The sequence below is a fragment of the Petromyzon marinus genome, chromosome 42 (genome assembly GCF_048934315.1).
Source record: "Petromyzon marinus isolate PM22_M1 ecotype Great Lakes invasive population chromosome 42, UKy_Petmar_22M1.pri1.0, whole genome shotgun sequence".
In the NCBI taxonomy this organism is placed as follows: domain Eukaryota; kingdom Metazoa; phylum Chordata; class Hyperoartia; order Petromyzontiformes; family Petromyzontidae; genus Petromyzon; species Petromyzon marinus.
In genome coordinates this window covers 13,795,966-13,815,765 of record NC_133708.1, presented here as the reverse complement: position 1 = coordinate 13,815,765, position 19,800 = coordinate 13,795,966, and the positions used below count along the sequence as shown (strand labels likewise).

General features: G+C 56.2%; 2 protein-coding genes across 4 annotated transcripts; one reads left to right on the top strand and one right to left on the bottom strand.

Moving 5' to 3' along the window:
* The first annotated feature begins 126 nt into the window (after positions 1–126).
* LOC116951273 (pinopsin-like) lies at positions 127–13,737 on the top strand. Of its 3 annotated transcripts, none has more exons than XM_076073607.1 (7): positions 127–1,370; positions 7,880–8,031; positions 8,406–8,598; positions 9,293–9,534; positions 10,714–10,797; positions 11,503–11,748; positions 12,884–13,737. In XM_076073607.1, the coding sequence occupies exons 2-7, from the start codon at positions 7,888–7,890 to the stop codon at positions 13,028–13,030; spliced, it is 1,056 nt and encodes a 351-aa protein (XP_075929722.1). In that variant the 5' UTR covers positions 127–1,370; positions 7,880–7,887; the 3' UTR covers positions 13,031–13,737. The 3 variants fall into 3 exon arrangements, with proteins under 3 accessions (XP_075929722.1, XP_032825679.1, XP_075929723.1); XM_032969788.2 differs by having other exon boundaries at positions 127–1,384; XM_076073608.1 differs by lacking the exon at positions 127–1,370 and adding an exon at positions 1,391–1,775.
* Positions 13,488–19,457, bottom strand: LOC116951171 (uncharacterized). Its single transcript, XM_076073635.1, has 11 exons — positions 19,390–19,457; positions 19,200–19,305; positions 16,944–17,044; positions 16,551–16,633; positions 16,177–16,238; positions 15,760–15,839; positions 15,212–15,391; positions 14,678–14,810; positions 14,062–14,328; positions 13,805–13,898; positions 13,488–13,658 (listed from the first exon to the last, which is right to left on the bottom strand). Exons 1-11 carry the CDS (start codon positions 19,455–19,457, stop codon positions 13,591–13,593), a joined length of 1,242 nt encoding a protein of 413 aa, XP_075929750.1. The 3' UTR covers positions 13,488–13,590.
* Positions 19,458–19,800: the final 343 nt, after the last annotated feature.

The window sequence follows — 19,800 nt, the reverse complement described above, 5'->3', positions numbered from 1 at the left end:
GTGGTGTGATAGCGGAGGTGTTCCCGGTTTCTGAATGGGGTCAACGTGTCGATTAAGTTTGATCATTCGACTCTAAATCCTGATCGACAGCTGTTTTTTGTGGTCGATTACTCGGGCCCATTTAGAAAGTGGCTGACCACTCCCACACCCTGCTTCTACGAAGGCTGGAAACCCCCTACAAGCCACGCCTGGTGTGACAAGGTTGATGATGCTGATGACGATCCCAAGCCCCGACCAGCCTCCCATGTTCAGTGCCACCCTTGGAGACAAGAGGTGAAGACTGATTTTTTCTTCCCCCAACACTTTTCGTATTATCCAATCGGTGGCGGAATGGAACCGATAACCGACAGAGGAATTGATTGCTCGAATGATCAGATATGGTTGTTAAGAAGCGACCTGCATTTAAACTTTTGGCAAAGTGCATAAAAATCGCCCGAACCTACGACACCTTGTGTTCCCCAGCGGTCCTCCATCCAAGTACCAACCAGGCTCAACCCAGCTTGGCTTCTGAGTTCTGGAGCGATACATTTCGGGTCATGTGCCTCCTGCCTTGGCCGCCCCGATGACCGCTCAGCTTTGGTCTTAACTGCCATGAGCAATCCGAGTGAGTGCTCTGTAAGAGGCATCAGGACGATACAAATTCCATTTACTAATCTATCCTTTGCGGCAAAATTAATTTTTCCTCCGCCGCTTTTTGATCGGATTCAGGTTTTATGGAGACGTCCCAAGGACGGGCGGCACAAAGGGGCCGTGGTAATCCGAAGAGTTCAGCTCCGCACGGGGATCGTGGGGGGAGGGGGCCCTGGGGCCACGGTGCCCCGGAGTTAATCCTGCTGCCCCCTCCTGCACCACCCTGCGTCCTCCTGTTCCTAGCGACGTCTCTCCCACTCACCTAGCCCTCCTACCCCACTCTTCTCTGTGCCAGCTTCTCCGCTTGCTCCATCCTCTTTCTGTTCCATCTTTTTCCTCCCTCTTGCCTCTTCCTCCTGTCCCCCCCCCCCCCTCTTACCTATAGCTCTTCCTCTAACGCAGTTCTCCCTCCTCGTTTACCGATCTGACCGACTTCTCTCTTTCTTCTCCCTCCTTCCTCTTTCTTTCTGCTCCCTCCTCTCTTATCCAGATCCTTCCTCCCATTCCCTCCTCATAATCCATTATCCGCCCTGGCACCTCCCCCCTGTGCCCCCCATTTGTCACCGCTGGGAAACAGATGTAATCACCCGCCCCCCCCCCCCGACTCACATCTATGCCGGCACTGTGAGCTCACCACTCACGGCTTACTCCAACCGCAGCGCAGAGCAACGTGGCGTGGACTGCAGCACGCCCAGCACCTGTCAACTCACCTGTCAGCTCACCTGGCGAGAGCACGACTGGTGAGACACACCCGGTGAGACATACGCCGGGATAGACAATTGGTGAGGCTCCCTCCCCGCCTCGTTATCGCAGTGTAGCTGTAACGAGACAGAGGTGTCGTCAAAGAATATCCCCTCTCCTCTCCTCTGTCATAACCCTCTCCTCTCCCTAACCTTCTTCTCTGCCTGAGAAGAAACCTCGGTTATGTTTTGTTGAGCCCTGGTTACTTCGTCATGACAGCGGTTTCATTCATGCTGCACCGTGAAATGCTTGATCCCTCTTGAATCTTTAATTACGTTAATTTCCGCATCTATTGACTCTGGTCACTTTTGCTAGGGTTACGGTTGAGCTAGGGTGGGGGTCAGCAACCTGCGCCTCCCGAGTCGCATGCGGCTCTTGAAGGACTGCTTCGTGACGTCATGTTTGTATGTATCCACATTCCATTGCGGCTCTTGAAATAAGAGTTTTGTGCCGAATTCGAAAAATGTCTCTTACTATTTTGGTTGCCGACTCCTGAGTTAGGGTTGGGTGGAGCTAGGGTTGGGTGGAGCTAGGGTTGGGTTCAGTTAGGGTTGGGTGGAGCTAGGGTTGGGTGGAGCTAGAATTGGGTTGAGTGGAGCTAGGGTTGGGGTTGAGCTAGGGTTGGGTGGAGCTAGGGTCGGGTGGAGCTAGGGTTGGGGTTGAGCTAGGGTTGGGTGGAGCTAGGGTTGGGGTTGAGCTAGAGTTGGGTGGAGCTAGGATTGGGTGGAGCTAGGGTTGGGTGGAGCTAGGGTTGGGTGGAGCTAGGGTTGGGGTGGAGCTAGGGTTGGGTGGAGATAGGGTTAGGTGGAGCTAGGGTTGGGTGGAGCTAGGGTTGGGTGGAGCTAGGATTGGGTGGAGCTAGGGTTGGGTGGCGCTAGGGTTGGGGTGGAGCTAGGGTTGGGTGGAGATAGGGTTAGGTGGAGCTAGGGTTGGGTGGGGCTAGGGTTGGGTGGAGCTAGGGTTGGGTTTAGTGGAGCTAGGGTTGGCTGGAGCTAGGGTTGGGGTGGAGCTAGGATTGGGTGGAGCTAGGATTGGGTGGAGCTAGGGTTGGGTGGAGCTAGGGTTGGATGGAGCTAGGATTGGGTGGAACTAGGGCTGGGTGGAGCTAGGGTTGGGTGGCGCTAGGGTTGGGTGGAGCTAGGATTGGGTGGAGCTAGGATTGGGTGGAGCTAGGGTTGGGGTTGAGCTAGCGTTGGGTGGAGCTAGGGTTGGGTGGAGCTAGGGTTGAGGTTGAGCCAGGGTTGGGTGGAGCTAGGGTTGGGTGGAGCTAGGATTGGGTGGAGCTAGGATGGGTGGCGCTAGGGTTGGGGTTGAGCACGGGTTGGGTGGAGCTAGGGTTGGGTGGAGCTAGGGTTGGGTCGAGCTAGTGTTGGGTGGAGCTAGAGTTGGGTGGAGCTAGGGTTGGGTGGAGCTACGGTTGAGTTGAGTGGAGCTAGGGTTGGGTGGGGCTAAGGTTGGAGATAGGATTGGGTGGAGCTAGGATTGGGTGGAGCTAGGGTTGGGTGGAGCTAGGGTTGGGTGGAGCTAGGGTTAGCTGGACCTAGGGTTGGGTGGGGCTAGGATTGGGTAGAGCTAGGGTTGGGTGGGGCTAGGGTTGGATGGAGCTAGGGTTGGGTGGAGCTAGGATTGGGTGGAGCTAGGGTTGGGGTTGAGCTAGGGTTGGGTGGAGCTAGGGTTGGGTGGAGCTAGAATTGGGTTAAGTGGAGCTAGGGTTGGGTTGAGCTAGGGTTGGGGTTGAGCTCGAGTTGGGTGGAGCTAGGGTTGGGTTGAGCTAGGATTGGGGTGGAGCTAGGATTGGGGTTGAGCTAGATTTGGGGTGGAGCTAGGGTTGGGTTGAGCTAGGATTGGGGTGGAGCTAGGGTTGGGTGGAGCTACGGTTGGGTGGAGCTAGGGTTGGGTGGAGCTAGGATTGGGTTGAGAGGAGCTAGGGTTGGGTGGAGCTAGGGTTGGGTGGAGCTAGGATTGGGTGTAGCTAGGGTTGGGTGGAGCTAGGGTTGGGTGGAGCTAGGGTTAGGTGGAGCTAGGGTTTGGTTGAGTGGAGCTAGGGTTGGGTGGCGCTAGGGTTGGGGTGGAGCAGGGTTGGGTGGAGCTAGGGTTGGGGTGGAGCTAGGATTGGGTGGAGCTAGGATTGGGTGGAGCTAGGGTTGGGTGGAGCTAGGATTGGGTGGCGCTAGGATTAGGTGGAGCTAGGGTTTGTTGGAGCCAGGATTGGGTAGAGCTAGGGTTGGGTGGAGCTAGCATTGGGTGGGGCTAGGGTTGGGGTTGAGCTAGGGTTGGGTGGAGCTAGGATTGGGTGGAGCTAGGATTGGGTGGAGCTAGGGTTGGGGTTGAGCTAGGGTTGGGTGGAGCTAGGGTTGGGTGGAACTAGGATTGGGTGGAGCTAGGATTGGGTGAAGCTAGGATGGGTGGAGCTAGAATTGGGTGGAGCTAGGGTTGGGTGGAGCTAGGGTTGGATGGAGCTAGGGTTGGGTTCAGTTAGGGTTGGGTGGAGCTAGGGTTGGGTGGAGCTAGAATTGGGTTAAGTGGAGCTAGGGTTGGGTTGAACTAGGGTTGGGTGGAGCTAGGGTTGGGGTTGAGCTGGGATTGGGTGGAGCTAGGATTGGGTGGAGCTAGGGTTGGGGTTGAGCTAGGGTTGGGTGGAGCTAGGGTTGGGTGGAACTAGGATTGGGTGGAGCTAGGGTTGGGTGGAGCTAGGGTTGGGGTTGAGCTAGAGTTGGGTGGAGCTAGGATTGGGTGGAGCTAGGGTTTGGTGGTGCTAGGGTTGGAGCTAGGGTTGGGTGGAGATAGGGTTAGATGGAGCTAGGGTTGGGTGGAGCTAGGGTTGGGTTGAGTGGAGCTAGGGTTGGGTGGAGCTAGGGTAGAGGTGGAGCTAGGATTGGGTGGAGCTAGGATTGGGTGGAGCTAGGGTTGGGTGGAGCTAGGATTGGGTGGAGCTAGGGTTGGGTGGAGCTAGGGTTGGGTGGCGCTAGGGTTGGGTGGAGCTAGGATTGGGTGGATCTAGGATTGGGTGGAGCTAGGATTGGGTGGAGCTAGGGTTGGGGTTGAGCTAGCGTTGGGTGGAGCTAGGGTTGGGTGGAGCTAGGGTTGAGGTTGAGCTAGGGTTGGGTGGAGCTAGGTTTGGGTGGAGCTAGGATTGGGTGGAGCTAGGATGGGTGGCGCTAGGGTTGGAGTTGAGCACGGGTTGGGTGGAGCTAGGTTTGGATGGAGCTAGGTTTGGATGGAGCTAGGGTTGGGTGGAGCTAGGATTGGGTGGAGTTAGGGTTGGAGTTGAGCTAGGGTTGGGTGGAGCTAGGGTTGCGTGGAGCTAGGATTGGGTGGACTAGGGTTGGGGTTGAGCTAGCGTTGGGTGGGGCTAGGGTTGGGTGGAGCTAGGGTTGGGGTTGAGCTAGGGTTGGGTGGAGCTAGGGTCGGGTGGAGCTAGGGTTGGGGTTGAGCTAGGGTTGGGTGCAGCTAGGGTTGGGGTTGAGCTAGAGTTGGATGGAGCTAGGATTGGGTGGAGCTAGGGTTGGGTGGTGCTAGGGTTGGGGTGGAGCTAGGGTTGGGTGGAGCTAGGATTGGGTGGAGCTAGGGTTGGGTGGAGCTAGGATTGGGTGGAGCTAGGGCTGGGTGGAGCTAGGGTTGGGTGGCACTAGGGTTGGGTGGAGCTAGAATTGGGTGGAGCTAGGGTTGGGGTTGAGCTAGCGTTGGGTGGAGCTAGGGTTGGGTGGAGCTAGGGTTGAGGTTGAGCTAGGGTTGGGTGGAGCTAGGGTTGGGTGGAGCTAGGATTGGGTGGAGCTAGGATGGGTGGCGCTATGGTTGGGGTTGAGCATGGGTTGGGTGGAGCTAGGGTTGGGTGGAGCTAGGGTTGGGTGGAGCTAGGGTTGGGTCGAGCTAGTGTTGGGTGGAGCTAGTGTTGGGTGGAGCTAGAGTTGGGTGGAGCTAGGGTTGGGTGGAGCTACGGTTGAGTTGAGTGGAGCTAGGGTTGGGTGGAGCTACGGTTGGAGCTAGGATTGGGTGGAGCTAGGATTGGGTGGAGCTAGGGTTGGATGGAGCTAGGGTTGGGGGAGCTATGGTTGGGTGGAGCTAGGGTTGGGTGGACCTAGGGTTGGGTGGAGCTAGGATTGGGTAGAGCTAGGGTTGGGTGGAACTAGGGTTGGATGGAGCTAGAGTTGGGTGGAGCTAGGATTGGGTGGAGCTAGGGTTAGGGTTGAGCTAGCGTTGGGTGGAGCTAGGGTTGGGGTGGAGCTAGGGTTGGGTGGAGCTAGGGTTGGGGTGGGGCTAGGATTGGGTTCAGTTAGGGTTGGGTGGCGCTAGGGTTGGGTGGAGCTAGAATTGGGTTGAGTGGAGCTAGGGTTGGGTTGAGCTAGGGTTGGGATTGAGCTCGAGTTGGGTGGAGCTAGGGTTGGGTTGAGCTAGGATTGGGGTGGAGCTAGGATTGGGGTTGAGCTAGAATTGGGGTGGTGCTAGGGTTGGGTTGAGCTAGGATTGGGGTGGAGCTAGGGTTGGGTTGAGCTAGGATTGGGGTGGAGCTAGGGTTTGGTTGAGCTAGGATTGGGGTGGAGCTAGGGTTGGGTGGAGCTAGGGTTGGGTGGAACTAGGGTTGTGTGGAGCTAGGGTTGGGTTGAGTGGAGCTAGGGTTGGGTGGAATTAGGGTTGGGTGGAGCTAAGATTGTGTGTAGCTAGGGTTGGGTGGAGCTAGGGTTGGGTGGAGCTAGGGTTGGGTGGAGCTAGGGTTGGGTGGAGCTAGGGTTTGGTTGAGTAGAGCTAGGGTTGGGTGGCGCTAGGGTTGGGGTGGAGCAGGGTTGGGTGGAGCTAGGGTTGGGGTGGAGCTAGGATTGGGTGGAGCTAGGTTTGGGTGGAGCTAGGATTGGGTGGAGCTAGGATGGGTGGCGCTAGGGTTGGGGTTGAGCACGGGTTGGGTGGAGCTAGGGTTGGGTAGAGCTAGGGTTGGGTGGAGCTAGTGTTGGGTGGAGCTAAAGTTGGGTGTAGCTAGGTTTGGGTGGAGCTACGGTTGGGTGGAGCTACGGTTGAGTTGAGTGGAGCTAGGGTTGGGTGGAGCTAGGGTTGGAGCTAGGATTGGGTGGAGCTATGGTTGGGTGGAGCTAGGGTTGGGTGGAGCTAGGGTTGGGTGGTGCTAGGGTTAGGTGGACCTAGGGTTGGGTGGAGCTAGGATTGGATGGAGCTAGGGTTGGGTGGAGGTAGGATTGGGTTGAGCTAGGATTGGGGTGGAGCTAGGATTGGGGTTGAGCTAGAATTGGGGTGGTGCTAGGGTTGGGTTGAGCTAGGATTGGGGTGGAGCTAGGGTTGGGTTGAGCTAGGATTGGGGTGGAGCTAGGGTTTGGTTGAGCTAGGATTGGGGTGGAGCTAGGGTTGGGTGGAGCTAGGGTTGGGTGGAACTAGGGTTGTGTGGAGCTAGGGTTGGGTTGAGTGGAGCTAGGGTTGGGTGGAATTAGGGTTGGGTGGAGCTAAGATTGTGTGTAGCTAGGGTTGGGTGGAGCTAGGGTTGGGTGGAGCTAGGGTTGGGTGGAGCTAGGGTTTGGTTGAGTAGAGCTAGGGTTGGGTGGCGCTAGGGTTGGGGTGGAGCAGGGTTGGGTGGAGCTAGGGTTGGGGTGGAGCTAGGATTGGGTGGAGCTAGGTTTGGGTGGAGCTAGGATTGGGTGGAGCTAGGATGGGTGGCGCTAGGGTTGGGGTTGAGCACGGGTTGGGTGGAGCTAGGGTTGGGTAGAGCTAGGGTTGGGTGGAGCTAGTGTTGGGTGGAGCTAAAGTTGGGTGTAGCTAGGTTTGGGTGGAGCTACGGTTGGGTGGAGCTACGGTTGAGTTGAGTGGAGCTAGGGTTGGGTGGAGCTAGGGTTGGAGCTAGGATTGGGTGGAGCTATGGTTGGGTGGAGCTAGGGTTGGGTGGAGCTAGGGTTGGGTGGTGCTAGGGTTAGGTGGACCTAGGGTTGGGTGGAGCTAGGATTGGATGGAGCTAGGGTTGGGTGGAGGTAGGATTGGGTGGGGCTAGGGTTGGGGTTGAGCTAGGGTTGGGTGGAGATAGGGTTGGGTGGAGCTAGGATTGTGTGGACTAGGGTTGGAGTTGAGCTTGCGTTGGGTGGAATAGGGTTGGGTGGAGCTAGGGTTGGGGTGGAGCTAGGGTTGGGTGGAGCTAGGGTTGGGTTGAGTGGAGCTAGGGTTGGGTGGAGCTAGGGTTGGGGTGGAGCTAGGATTGCATAGAGCTAGGGTTGGGTGGAGCTAGGGTTGGGGTCGAGCTAGGATTCGGGTGGAGCTACGGTTAGGGTTGGGTTGAGCTAGTTGGGCTGAGCTAGGGTTGAGCTAGGGTGGAGCTAGGGTTGGGGTTGAGCTAGGATTGGGGTGGAGCTAGGGTTAGGGTTGGGTTAAGCTAGGGTTGGGGTGGAGCTAGGGTTGGGGTTGAGCTAGGATTGGGTTGAGCTAGAGTTGAGTTTGGGATAGGGTGTGGGTAGCTGAGAGGCTTCATTGCAAGAGCCCATCCAGAGTCACGAAACTCGCGGCCTCCTCCTCCCCTTCCCAGTGAGGACCATGCAGGAGCAGAACAGCAGCACGGCGGTGGCGGTGCCCGGCGCGGTAACGCCAGGCCCCACCATCTTCCCCCCTGTCGGCTACAGCGTCCTGGCGGCAATCATGTTCCTCGACGCCAGCCTCTCCATTGTCAACAATACGCTGGTGGGGCTGGCGCGATGATGAGGGGGAGGGTGCGGTGAGGGGTAGTGAGGGGTGGCGAGTGGCGAGCAGGTAGTGAGCAGGTGGTGAGTGGGGGTGGTTGGAACCGTTGGCCCAACATTCTATGTTTACTGGGGAGGTGATGGTGGCCGTAAGGAGGTCGTGATGATGGTGAAGACGTGGTGATGTGGATGTCGCAGTGGTGATGAAGATGAGGTAATGGTGATGGTGTAGTGGTGAGGAAGATGAGGTCGTGGTGATGGTGAGGACGTGGTGGCGTGGAGAGGTGTCAGTGGTGGTGAACAGGCGACGGTGGTGGTGAGGCGACGGTGGAGGTGATGGTGACAGTGAGGAGTTCGTGGCGACGGCGTTTTCAGGTGATCGTGATCACCTGCCGCTACCCGTCCCTGCGGAGCCCGCTGAACGCGCTCATCCTCAGCATGTGCGTGTCGGATCTGCTCATGTCTCTGTGCGGCACCACCATCGCCATGGTCTCCAACTTCCATGGCTCCCTACGCCACATTGGCCACGCCGGCTGCGTCTTCCAGGGATTCGCGGTCAACTACTTCGGTGAGACCGGCCGGGGGGGGGGGGGGGGGGGGGGCAGTGTAAGAGAAGACTGGGGTCACAGGGGGGTTCAGCAGAGAGGTGCAGGAGTCAATGCGAAAGAAGTTCAACATACACACATTACACACAAGGGGGATGATGGCACCAGGAGGTTCTGTTTCAGACAAGCAGGAAGTGACCTTTTCCAGTCCTCTGCCCAATGTCAGGTCCTTGGCTCCACCTCCCTTCACCAGCTTGCCTGCCCCATCTAGAGGTTTCCTCTTCGCCTCTCTCTCGTTCCGCCTCTCGGCCTCGTTCCCGACATCCCCGAGGCTTACAGAACTTTCCGCATCGAGGTCCCAGCTCTGAGAAGAACGCGGCCAAATCACGTCGTTCGGCAACCACACTTCTCACGTCCTGAACCTGCTTCACGGCTTACTCGTTTCTATCTCTCTCCATCCAACTGTCTGTCTCCATTCGGGACCCACGACTCACGTGGATCGACTGCAGTCCAAGAGTCCAAAGTTTCTGAAATTATAACACGAGGCAGGATGTGGTGGCGCCCAATATTTTTAAATGGTGCTGAGTGATCAGCTGTCCGTGGTGGACACCGCTGCTGGTGAATGCTGGCAGCATTGCTGGCAGCATTCACCAGCTCAAGTTGTACCGAGCAACCCCTGTGGCTTCTGCTTTACTTCCTCATGTCTCCCTCCCCCAGGCTGCGTGTCCCTCTGGTCCCTCACTCTGCTGGCCTACGAGCGGCGCCTGGTGGTGACCCACGGCTGTTCGATGAGGGGCGGGTGGCCCCGTGCCCGCCGAGGCCTGGCCTTCGTGTGGGCCTTCTGCCTCGTGTGGGCCGTGGCGCCGCTGCTCGGATGGAGCGCCTACGGGCCCGAGGGCGTTCAGACGTCCTGCTCCATTGCCTGGGAGCGGCGCTCACTCAGCAACTACACGTACCTGGTGCGTGGGGGAAGACATGTGAGGAAGCGTGGGGGGGGGGGGGGGGAAGAGTCGGTGGGGGCAGCAGGGGAGGGGTGCTTTGGGAAAGTAGAACATGGGGGAAGCACAGGTGGAGTACTGGGGAAGTAGTGGGGAAGCACAGGTGGAGTATTGGGGAAGCACAGGTGGAGTATTGGGGAAGCACAGGTGGAGTATTGGGGAAGCACAGGTGGAGTATTGGGGAAGCACAGGTGGAGTATTGGGGAAGCACAGGTGGAGTATTGGGGAAGCACAGGTGGAGTACTGGGGAAGTAGTGGGGAAGCACAGGTGGAATACTGGGGACGCACAGGTGGAGTACTGGGGACGCACAGGTGGAGTATTGGGGAAGCAGTGGGGAAGCACAGGTGGAGTATTGGGGAAGCACAGGTGGAGTACTGGGAAAGCAGTGGGGAAGCACAGGTGGTGTACTGTGGAAGCAGTGGGGAAGCACAGGTGGTGTACTGGGGACGCACAGGTGGAGTACTGGGGACGCACAGGTGGAGTATTGGGGAAGCACAGGTGGAGTACTGGGGACGCACAGGTGGAGTACTGGGGACGCACAGGTGGAGTATTGGGGAAGCAGTGGGGAAGCACAGGTGGAGTATTGGGGAAGCAGTGGGGAAGCACAGGTGGAGTACTGGGGAAGCACAGGTGGTGTACTGGGGAAGCAGTGGGGAAGCACAGGTGGTGTACTGTGGAAGCAGTGGGGAAGCACAGGTGGTGTACTGGGGAAGCAGAGGGGAAGCACAGGTGGAGTACTGGGGAAGCAGAGGGGAAGCACAGGTGGTGTACTGGGGAAGCAGTGGGGAAGCACAGGTGGTGTACTGTGGAAGCAGTGGGGAAGCACAGGTGGTGTACTGGGGAAGCAGAGGGGAAGCACAGGTGGTGTACTGGGGAACCAGTGGGGAAGCACAGGTGATGTACTGGGGAAGCAGAGGGGAAGCACAGGTGGTGTACTGGGGAAGCAGTGGGGAAGCACAGGTGGAGTACTGGGGAAGCAGTGGGGAAGCACAGGTGGTGTGCTGGGGAAGCAGAGGGGAAGCACAGGTGGAGTACTGGAGAAGCAGAGGGGAAGCACAGGTGGAGTACTGGGGAAGCAGTGGGGAAGCACAGGTGGAGTACTGGGTGGGGAAGTAGTACCCACCCATGTGTATTCTCAGGTTTCGTACTTCCTGGCATGCTTCGTGCTCCCGGTCTCCATCATCGTCTTCTCATACGGAAACGTTCTCTGCTCCTTGCACACGGTAATCCCCCCCCCCTTCCCAAGGACTCCAACACAGCCCCCCCCCCCCCTCACACCACACCTCCACCATGGTTAACATCCAATGTGACAACTGTCGTACGGGAGGAGCTATAGTCGGGCGTGGTGGCGTAGTACGCCTGTGATCCGTCAACCCTTTTGAGAAACCTTCCCCCCCCTCCCCCCGCCAAATGTTATCCCGATTGTTCTCGCGGTGTCGATATGGAGAGCCCATCGGGAGCTCTCGCAGAGCAGCGAGATGCTGCGTTCCAGCGGTGCGTCCCAGCCTCCCGTGGTCCTTGGGCCACTGTGTGGGCCACGCCGCCTCCGAGAGCAGTGGTCCATGGAACTGTTCCAGCATTTGACCCGCTGACAAAACTTGAAGGTCTGCCACTGCTCCCCTGGTCCAGAGAGGTTGGGAACCAACTTTTCTAGAGAACGGCCCACGCAAGTGAACATCACAGAGCTACGTCTTTCAAAAATCTCTGGTCAAAATGGTTGGGATGGTAAAACTCTCTCACCTGCCCTGCATATGGAACCTTTTTTAGTAAAATTGAGTGTGGAACCAAATTTAACGTGCCGTCATTGTGTTTTTGTGCAGTCATTGATGACCGGGCTTGGGTCAGAGGGAGGTGACTCCCAAACCTTGCTCCCCCCCGCACCCTCCCCCCTCCCCTATTTAAAGCCTCCTCTGCCGTCTCCCCGCCAGTTGAACAAGAAGATTAAGCGCGTGGGCGGGCACCCAGACCCGCGGGAGGAGATGCGGGCCACGGTGATGGTGCTGGCCATGGTGGGCGCTTTCTTGGCGTGCTGGTTGCCTTACACGGTGCTGGCGCTCTGCGTGGTGCTCGCACCGGGCACACAGATCCCGCCGCTGGTTGCAACGCTGCCCATGTACTTCGCCAAAACGAGCCCCATCTACAACCCGATCATCTACTTCTTCCTCAACCGCCAAGTGAGCTCTGCATCAAACCACACACAGTGGTGCATTTTGTTCAACCGGGTGAGAACTCAAGAGAAACCTGGGTAGTGCCTTTGGTATCGGAGCTGTTGCATTACGGAGGGTGCCATAGAGAACCAAGGTGACACCGTGTTTCACAGACACGATTGCAGTGGTTTCGCAGTTGGGGGGGCAATGTTGTTTGTGTGTTCTCCAAATTCTAATATTACTGCACTTAATTTTTTCGGAATATGCAAATTTGGACCATTCTATTTTATTCCTGCGTATGGCAATATCCATAATAAAGGTTTTTTTGGGTTAGATCGTGTAAAATATAAATGTGTCGTTAAACTCGCCGCCACCCGACACAGCCAATTAGTAAAGTTTATCACGTAAACAGAAGGTGCCAATTCGTTACTAGTACACAACATTTACAAATCCACAACATTTACAATCTGAGTACTCCAATACACCGTTACGCTGTACTAGTAACGAATTGGCACGTTCTGTTTAGTGACAAACCTTAATAATTGGCTGTCGGGTGGCGGCGGGTTTAACGACACATTTATATATTTACGCGATCTAACCCAAAAAACCTATATTATGGATATTGGTCGTGAAAGCCTACATGTATGACAATATGTTCAGCAGATTGTTGCCAACGTCGGGGTCTGCTGGCCACGACGAGAGGGCTTCAGGAGCGAGGGCTCGTGTCGTTTTGCTAACCCTCCCTGTTGGGACGTTGTTAATTTGAACCCAGATGTTTTGACCGTGACGCTGGCATGAGGCCTGCTCATTTTAAAACACCACGTGATCTTGAAACTCCACTGTGAGCCAGACGGTTAGCGCCCCCGCAGTATCGGCCAGGGCGTTGCGATGCCATCGCCCCCCAAGAGGCTCGTCAGTGTTTAACAATCACTAGATTACTCAGGGTCGCCACTACCCTGCTGTTGGTGCCATTGGCCCCTCAAGAGGCTCATCTTCCTTCAAGTGCAGTCACTCCCAGACCAGGGCTCCCACACCTCGACACCAGAGCTCCGTTTAGCCATCGCTCTCAGCAACACCAGCTCGCAATATCTGAACCCCCACTCCCCCCACACCATTTCACCAGCGGGGTGCTCACTGCGGTCGTCCCTTCGTCTCTGTGCAGTTCCGTGCCTGCGCCGTGGAGTTTGTGACGTGCGGCGCTGTGAAGCTCAACGAGCCCACGGACGAAAGTGCCCCACCGCCGCCTGCCGACACCGTCATGCCGCCGGGCCCAACGCCCCCGCGGCACAACCAGATCAGCCCGGCCTGAGGCTGGCGACCCCCGGGCGGCAACGGCTTAGAGATAGAAGAGTTAGACCTCCGAAGGATTTGGACCGCAGGGTCAGAATGCTCTCCGATACGACGCCACACGTTCCACTCACTGAGGACCAAATAGGTCAGATTAGTGAATATCTGTAGAAAACCAGTTACACCCAGTGCACAATACTACACTGGGCGTGGGTGGTGATCGCTCAGGGTAGATACTTGAAGGTCGGATATAAGACGTTGTACTCTTATATGATTTAACCTCTCCTCCATCAAGTATGTCGTTACATTATACATCGCTTCTGACCCTGGGGTACAAATGCCACGAGTCAAAATACTTTTCTCTGCCACCGGCGGCGGCGGCAGCAGCACTTTGACAGCCGTAGTAAGAGTGCAGTAGAGGCTGAGCACCATGCACACACGCATGCACATACAAACACACACGCACACAGACAGGCGCCTTTATGTTCACGCACAGATTTATTAGTGAGCGGCAGCGAGGATGGTACCAATACGGCACGGGGAAAGTGGCGACTCCCTCCCGGTGTGAGGGGAAGGGGCGACTCACAGCCCGGCCCCCTCGGCCAACGTGGTCACCCAGGAGTTGGAGTCGCGCTTTATCTTCTCAAACTCTGGGGGATGGGGGCGGAAGTGGGGGGACGTCGTGAGTGGTCGTAGCACCAGGAGACAATAAACGCACCCCTGCAGACAGCGCTGTGCGCCACCGCTGCGTGTGTCACTGCTGCGTGTGTCACTGCTGCGCGTGCCGCTGTCTTACCCACGCTGTGCTCCGTGCGCTGAGCCCTCCGTGTGTCGTGCATGGCGTGGATCTCGCGGCACTCGGACAATATCCGCGCTTGCGCATCAGCCGCCTGCTCCACCGCCATCAACACCATCAACAACATCATCAACATCATCAGCAATGGCACCAATATCAACATCAACACCACCAGTGCCACCATTAGCTACCACTATGGCTGGCACCATTGGGAGCCCAAGCTGCAATAGACGTTTGGTGCCAGCGCTCCTCCTCACCTGCGCCAGCGAGCCCAGATGCGCGTGCAGCTCGTGCAGCAGGGGGCCCAGGCGGGAGGGCACGGCTGGGGGCGAGCGGCTGCAGACCGGCGGCGCCGGCAGGCGGAGCTCGCCCTCACTCAGCGAGCAGAACTCAGCGGCGAGACGCTGACACTCGCGCAGGGCGAGGGTCAAGGCCTGCAGGGTGGCCTCCTGTGTCGCCCCCTCCTGTGTCGCCCCCTCCTGGGCCACAGGAGGCACGGTGTGCGATGGTGCAGCTTGCCTGGCCTGCAAAAGGGAACAATGACAAAGATCCCCCGTTTAGCATTTACACAGATAGTGGGGGCAAGTGTTGTTAGCGAGCACCTATGAAGGCCGGCGCAGCACACAAGGGTGGCTAGAACCCACCCTACCGCCTTTGTCTCCCTCGTCGCTTTATTTACACACCACACTGGGTACTCATTTGAGACTGAGTTGACCTAGGGGAGGCCCAGGACCGGTTTATATATTCTTCACCAATGTTGGTCTTCACCGATGTTGGAATCAGACTCGAGTCACTGTGTTTGTAGCACAGCGTGCTAACCACTAATGCGCAGCCACAGACACATGCACACATTTCTGTGCACCCACACGGCACCTGCAGCTGCTGCTGCAGCTGTCGTTGCAGCTGCGTCAGTGCCCGCGTCTCCTCCTCCCGCTCCTGCTGCAGGGCGTCTCTTCGCTGCTGCAGGTCCTGCAGCTGTTCCTCCTCTTCTTCTTGCTGCTGCTGCCTGCGGAAGAAGTCCACACATTACATTGAAGTCCACATTACATTTGCAATGACACGGCCCAGCAATAGCACGTTCGCCGCTTGTCGCAGAGGTCTACGGTTCGAATCCAGCGGCCGCTCTGGTTATTACTAAGAGTTGACGTTAAAGATCCCGTGACGCCATTCACAAGAGTAGGCCGCTGTGTGCTGGCATCACGGTTAAAATTTGAAGAATCACCACAAATCACTCAATATGTTGCAACTATCGCCCCCGTACTGCTATAATTTGGCAGGACCCTCCTAAAAATGAGTCAGTGGCGGCTGTTCAGGGTAAATAAGAGCAAGAATAATAACATGATTGTGGTATTGTACTATACGAGACCGTGGTGGTGGTGCAGTCACTGCGACTGGTGCGACGCTCACTGCAGCGTGCCGAGTGTGGTGCCGCCACTGCCACCACGATGCTCCAGCAAGGGGGGCAGCCCCAGTGTCATCGGGCGCCCAGTCGCCAGCACCCCCAGCAGCTGCCCGGTGCTCAGCTCCGCCGTGAACCAGCGTGACGCCAGTACGTGGCTCTGCAGGGCAGAGTCCTCACCCGTGGCACTGCAACGACATGGGGAGGAGGAGAGCATGGAGAGGGGCAGGATGATTAAGGGAGGAGGAGGAGAACACGGAGAGGAGGATGGCACGGGGAGGATGAGAATGAGGGCATGGGGAGGAGAACGTGACAAGAAGGTTAACATGGGGAGGAGCAGGACATGGGCAGGGGTGGGGGGAGAAAGAAGATATCGGGGAACACATCTTAATCAGACACAAAACATTTAGGAGCGACAGGTAGAGGGATAAGTGGATACACAAGTAGGGAAAGACATAGAAAGGGAATGCCACAAGGAGAGACATGGGGAGGACAAAGGGAGACAGGGAGGATGACACACAGGGAGACACGGATATAGACACAGGAAGGAACACACCTTTCTGTGCGCTCCTTGCTGTGGATGAGCTGCAGCAGCCGTCTGTAGAATTCCTGCTGCCGAGATACATCAGCTGTGCCCTGGAATTAGAGAGCACACACTTTACACAAATATCACCCGTATTGCCTTAACAGGCATTTGGGGCAAGTGCCATTAGCGAGCATCTATGAAGGCCGGCACGACGCACGAGGGAGTGCTGATGTTTACACACAGCACCAGGTATTCATTAAGGCTGAGTTGACCTAGGGGAGGCCCAGGACTGGTTCAGATATTCGTTACTGATGTTGGCCGTGAGTGGGGATCGAACTCGGGTCACTGGATTCATAGTACATTGCTCTATCCATACTGTGTGCGGTGTGTGTGTGGTGTAGTGTGGTGTGTGTAGTGTAGTGCAGTGTGTGCCGGATGGGTTCTCACCGAGACGCTTTCCACGTCGTCACCGGCGCAAAGTCCCAAGAGCTCGCCGAACCCGGCCAGCTCTAAGACGCGGCAGAGCAAGCCGATGGTTACCACCAAACAAAACAACACCGAGATCAGAAGCTAACATTGCCTCTGGTTGGCGAGGCCGTTGGGGCTGGGGTGGTAATGTTGGTAAGGATGGAGTAGTGAAAGTGATGAGGGGTGTAAAGATAATGGTGGAGTGGTGAGATGGAGTAGTGAGTGCTCAGCATGGTGAAGTGGGGTGGCGAGGATGAGGTGGTCAGGATGGGGTGGGAAGCACAGTATGGAGTGGTGAGGATGGAGTGATGAGGTGGTGAAGGGAAGTTCGATGCCCTCAGGGCTCCACTCACGCCGGAGTCTGGGGTCAGAGGTCGGCGTGGAGGGGACAGCAATGGGCAGCAGATCAATCTTCTCCCGGAACTTTCTGTGAACCCTGGGTTTGGGGTCAGGAGTCACAAGTGCAGAAATCATGGGATCAGAGGTCAACGCCAACAAACTCGTCTACTCGGCCTCAGGCTTCACCTATAATCATAATCCTCACCACTCCATCCTCACCAACCTCAGCACTGACCAGCATGCTTAGCATGGCAGATGCGACATCGCCCCCTGAAGCCACGTGACTGCTGGGTCAGTGGTGAGGATGGAGTGTTGAGTGGTGAGGATGGAGTGGTGAGGTGGGTGAGGATGGAGTGAATGGAGTGGTGAAGATGGAGGTGGTGAAGATGGTAACCTCATGATTTCACCTGCAGAACAGGAACTGCAAGAGGCGGGTGCGGATTTCGCTGGGAGTGAAGAGCAGAGACTCGTCCCCGTCCCAGCCCTGTAGCAGCGGGCAGTCAAGGGCCTGGGGACATGGGGAGACACACGGAGATGGAGACAAGGGGATATGGGAAAGACAAACACTGGGACATGGAGACACACACTGGGACATGGAGACACACACACGTGGAGACGGGGACGTGGGGATAGGGGCCTCTGAAATAAAATTTCTCTGAATCTGGGTCACCTCTTCTGAACCTGGTAAACCTGGCAAAAAATATCATATATATTTTTAAGTGATTTGTTTACCTTTCCTATACTAATTGGTCCACACCAGAGACAGTTTTCTTTTGAGCCTCGTCTCAAACGGTGTTAGCTGTCTGGTGTGGGCCAATCAGTTTCAAAGGCAATGCATCATATTATCAGGGTATGTTTTTTGTTTGCATTCTGACCACAAGTATTGTGGTTAATGCAGACATGATTCATTGTTAAAGGTGTTTTTTGTTGCCAGAAAAAAGGGGAAAAAAACGATTCTCAGCTTTATAGCTTATCGGATTCCTCCAGTCAAAATAAATATTATAAATCGTGCGTCGCACGTCCTCTGCTCCCTCCACTGCTGCTGCTGCCGTTTTAAGAACGCGTCTGACCCCACATTTAAAAACATGCATTGATATGATTTAGATTATTTTGCTGCTCAAACTATCCAAATGATGGGCCACTTTGTTGAGCTATCATTAGTGGCCAGGTCGCTTCTAAAAATAAGTAAATACCTCAGTGGGCTTTGCCTCGTAGGATGATGGTTTAGTTGTATTCGTGTAATGACTTGACAAACTTCTCTTGAGATGGTACTTTATTGAAGACGCGTTCACCTGACTTCAGGCGAAGACCCCCACCGCAACAGCCCCGAGTCTGCCGCGCATCTCCCCCTTATATACCAACACGAGGCCACGCCCTCCTTCTCGATCCTTCTCGCTGACTCTAGACGCTCGCTCCACCGGCAGACTCCACCGTCCCCTTCCGTCGCCTGACCACGCTCCCTTTCTTGATCACTTCCGTAGCCACCAGTCCCTTCGCGCTCACAACTGATACCCCTGTCATTACCTACCGTGGCCACGAGTCCCTTCGCGCTCACGACTGATACCCCTGTCATTACCTAACGTGGCCACGAGTCCCTTCGCGCTCACAACTGATTCCCCTGTCATTACCTACCGTGGCCACTAGTCCCTTCGCGCTCACACCTGATACCCCTGTCATTACCTACCGTGGCCACTAGTCAACTCACACCGCATGCAGGCTCGATTGTCATTACATTTGTGCGTGTTTGGGTGATTTGTTTACCTTGATTTGAAGCTGTCGTGGCTGCAGGAATCCACTCTTTGGTTCTTACGGTAAAGTCACGTAGGTAGAAAATTAATAGATGACATTTCGATCGCAACACAAGCGACCGTCTCACCTGAAGACGGTGGCTTGTGTTGCGATCGAAACGTCATCTATTAATTTTATACCTACGTGACTTTACCGAAAGAACTAAGAGTATGATTTGTTTACCTTTGTACTTTTCACGACTATCAAATTGTATTTTTGTTGTTATTGTAACGTTCTTACCCGTCCCTACTGGACATCTGTGAAAAAGAGCTTTTTAGATCATTGGATTCCTCCAATATAAATAAAGTTTCAGATTCTACTTCACAAACCTCTGCTGCCCCCCCCCCCCCCCCAATTCTGTTGTAGAAATTCACGGTTCGATTTCAGCGGCTGCCCCGGTTATTACTGCGGTGTATTACAGCGGGCGTTAAAAGATCCCCTGGGGACATTCTCAAGAGTTGGGCTCGTTGTGTGTCGAGGTTTGCCAAACTCGCAAAATAAAACCGCAGAACTGATTTGAATGGGGATGCCACACCCGGCAGCGAATATGGCCCTCTTCCCCTGCCTCTTACTGTCAGCAGCCTCATGCCGACCCCTGCCGGGCCCCAAGGTGACTAATGACTCCTTCCGGATTCTGTCAACCCCTCCTTGTCAGTGCCCTACCTTGTTACAGACCCAATTCAGACCTTATTGGTCACCCCGTGCCCTTATAAATCTCAACGTGCATCCTACAAAGTGCCATCGCAAGGGAGAAACACAAAGACGCGTTGTTTTGCCCGTATTGAAACGGCTGCACGCCGTATGGACCTGCAAACTCAATGTCCCTGTACAAGAACACGGGGCAATAAACCGTGTGGGTCGACGCGTTTACCCACCCTGGTCTCTTGCGCTCTCCACCCAGTCAGACAAAACAACACCGATCCCTGCTCGCCGTGTTTCCCATAGCCATGGCCCTGCTGCCCCCCACGCCTTCTCTCTCCCCTGCCCCACTCCACAACCCGTGCCCCCTCCCACCCCGTGCCCCCCCCCTACCCCGTGCCCCCCACCCTACCCCGTGCCCCCCACCCTACCCCGTGCCCCCCACCCCGTACCTCTATCTCGTCTCGTATCGCGCCTCCCGCCTCCCCCTCCATGCCGCCGCTGCCGCTGTTAGCGGCGCGCGCGTCGCTCAAATTAACGCGGGAAACTCGGGGTGCGTGGAGGAGTCGACATGCAGCACGGCTTTCCTCTTCCCCTCTCCTTCGTTGCCCTGCCAACACGGACTGTTGTATTTCAACCCGAACCCCACGGTACCGTATTAGACAACCCCCACACTGGGTGGTTGCACTCCCCACTGCAGTTATTTTTTCCCTGTTGCAGCACGCGGTGCAACGGTAACACATTTAACGCGGTGCATGCTCGCGTCGCGGGCCAGCTCCGCGGCGACGTCATTTTTCACAATTGAAATCCGGTTGACGTAACCGCACGGGCGCCGTC

What these genes read in the sequence shown, in the direction of transcription:
- LOC116951171 (XM_076073635.1), bottom strand. Translation starts at nt 19,457, where the DNA reads ATGGAGGGGGAGGCGGGAGGCGCGATACGAGACGAGATAGAGGTACGG. An exon ending in TTGCAGTTCCTGTTCTGCAG is followed by an intron (nt 16,634 to 16,943) that starts GTGAAATCATGA and finishes CCCCAAACCCAG; the next exon opens with GGTTCACAGAAAGTTCCGGG. An exon ending in ACCACACTCGGCACGCTGCA is followed by an intron (nt 14,811 to 15,211) that starts GTGAGCGTCGCA and finishes CTTCTTCCGCAG; the next exon opens with GCAGCAGCAGCAAGAAGAAG.
- LOC116951273 (XM_076073607.1), top strand. Translation starts at nt 7,888, where the DNA reads ATGCAGGAGCAGAACAGCAGCACGGCGGTGGCGGTGCCCGGCGCGGTA. An exon ending in TCAGCAACTACACGTACCTG is followed by an intron (nt 9,535 to 10,713) that starts GTGCGTGGGGGA and finishes GTGTATTCTCAG; the next exon opens with GTTTCGTACTTCCTGGCATG. An exon ending in TTCTCTGCTCCTTGCACACG is followed by an intron (nt 10,798 to 11,502) that starts GTAATCCCCCCC and finishes TCTCCCCGCCAG; the next exon opens with TTGAACAAGAAGATTAAGCG.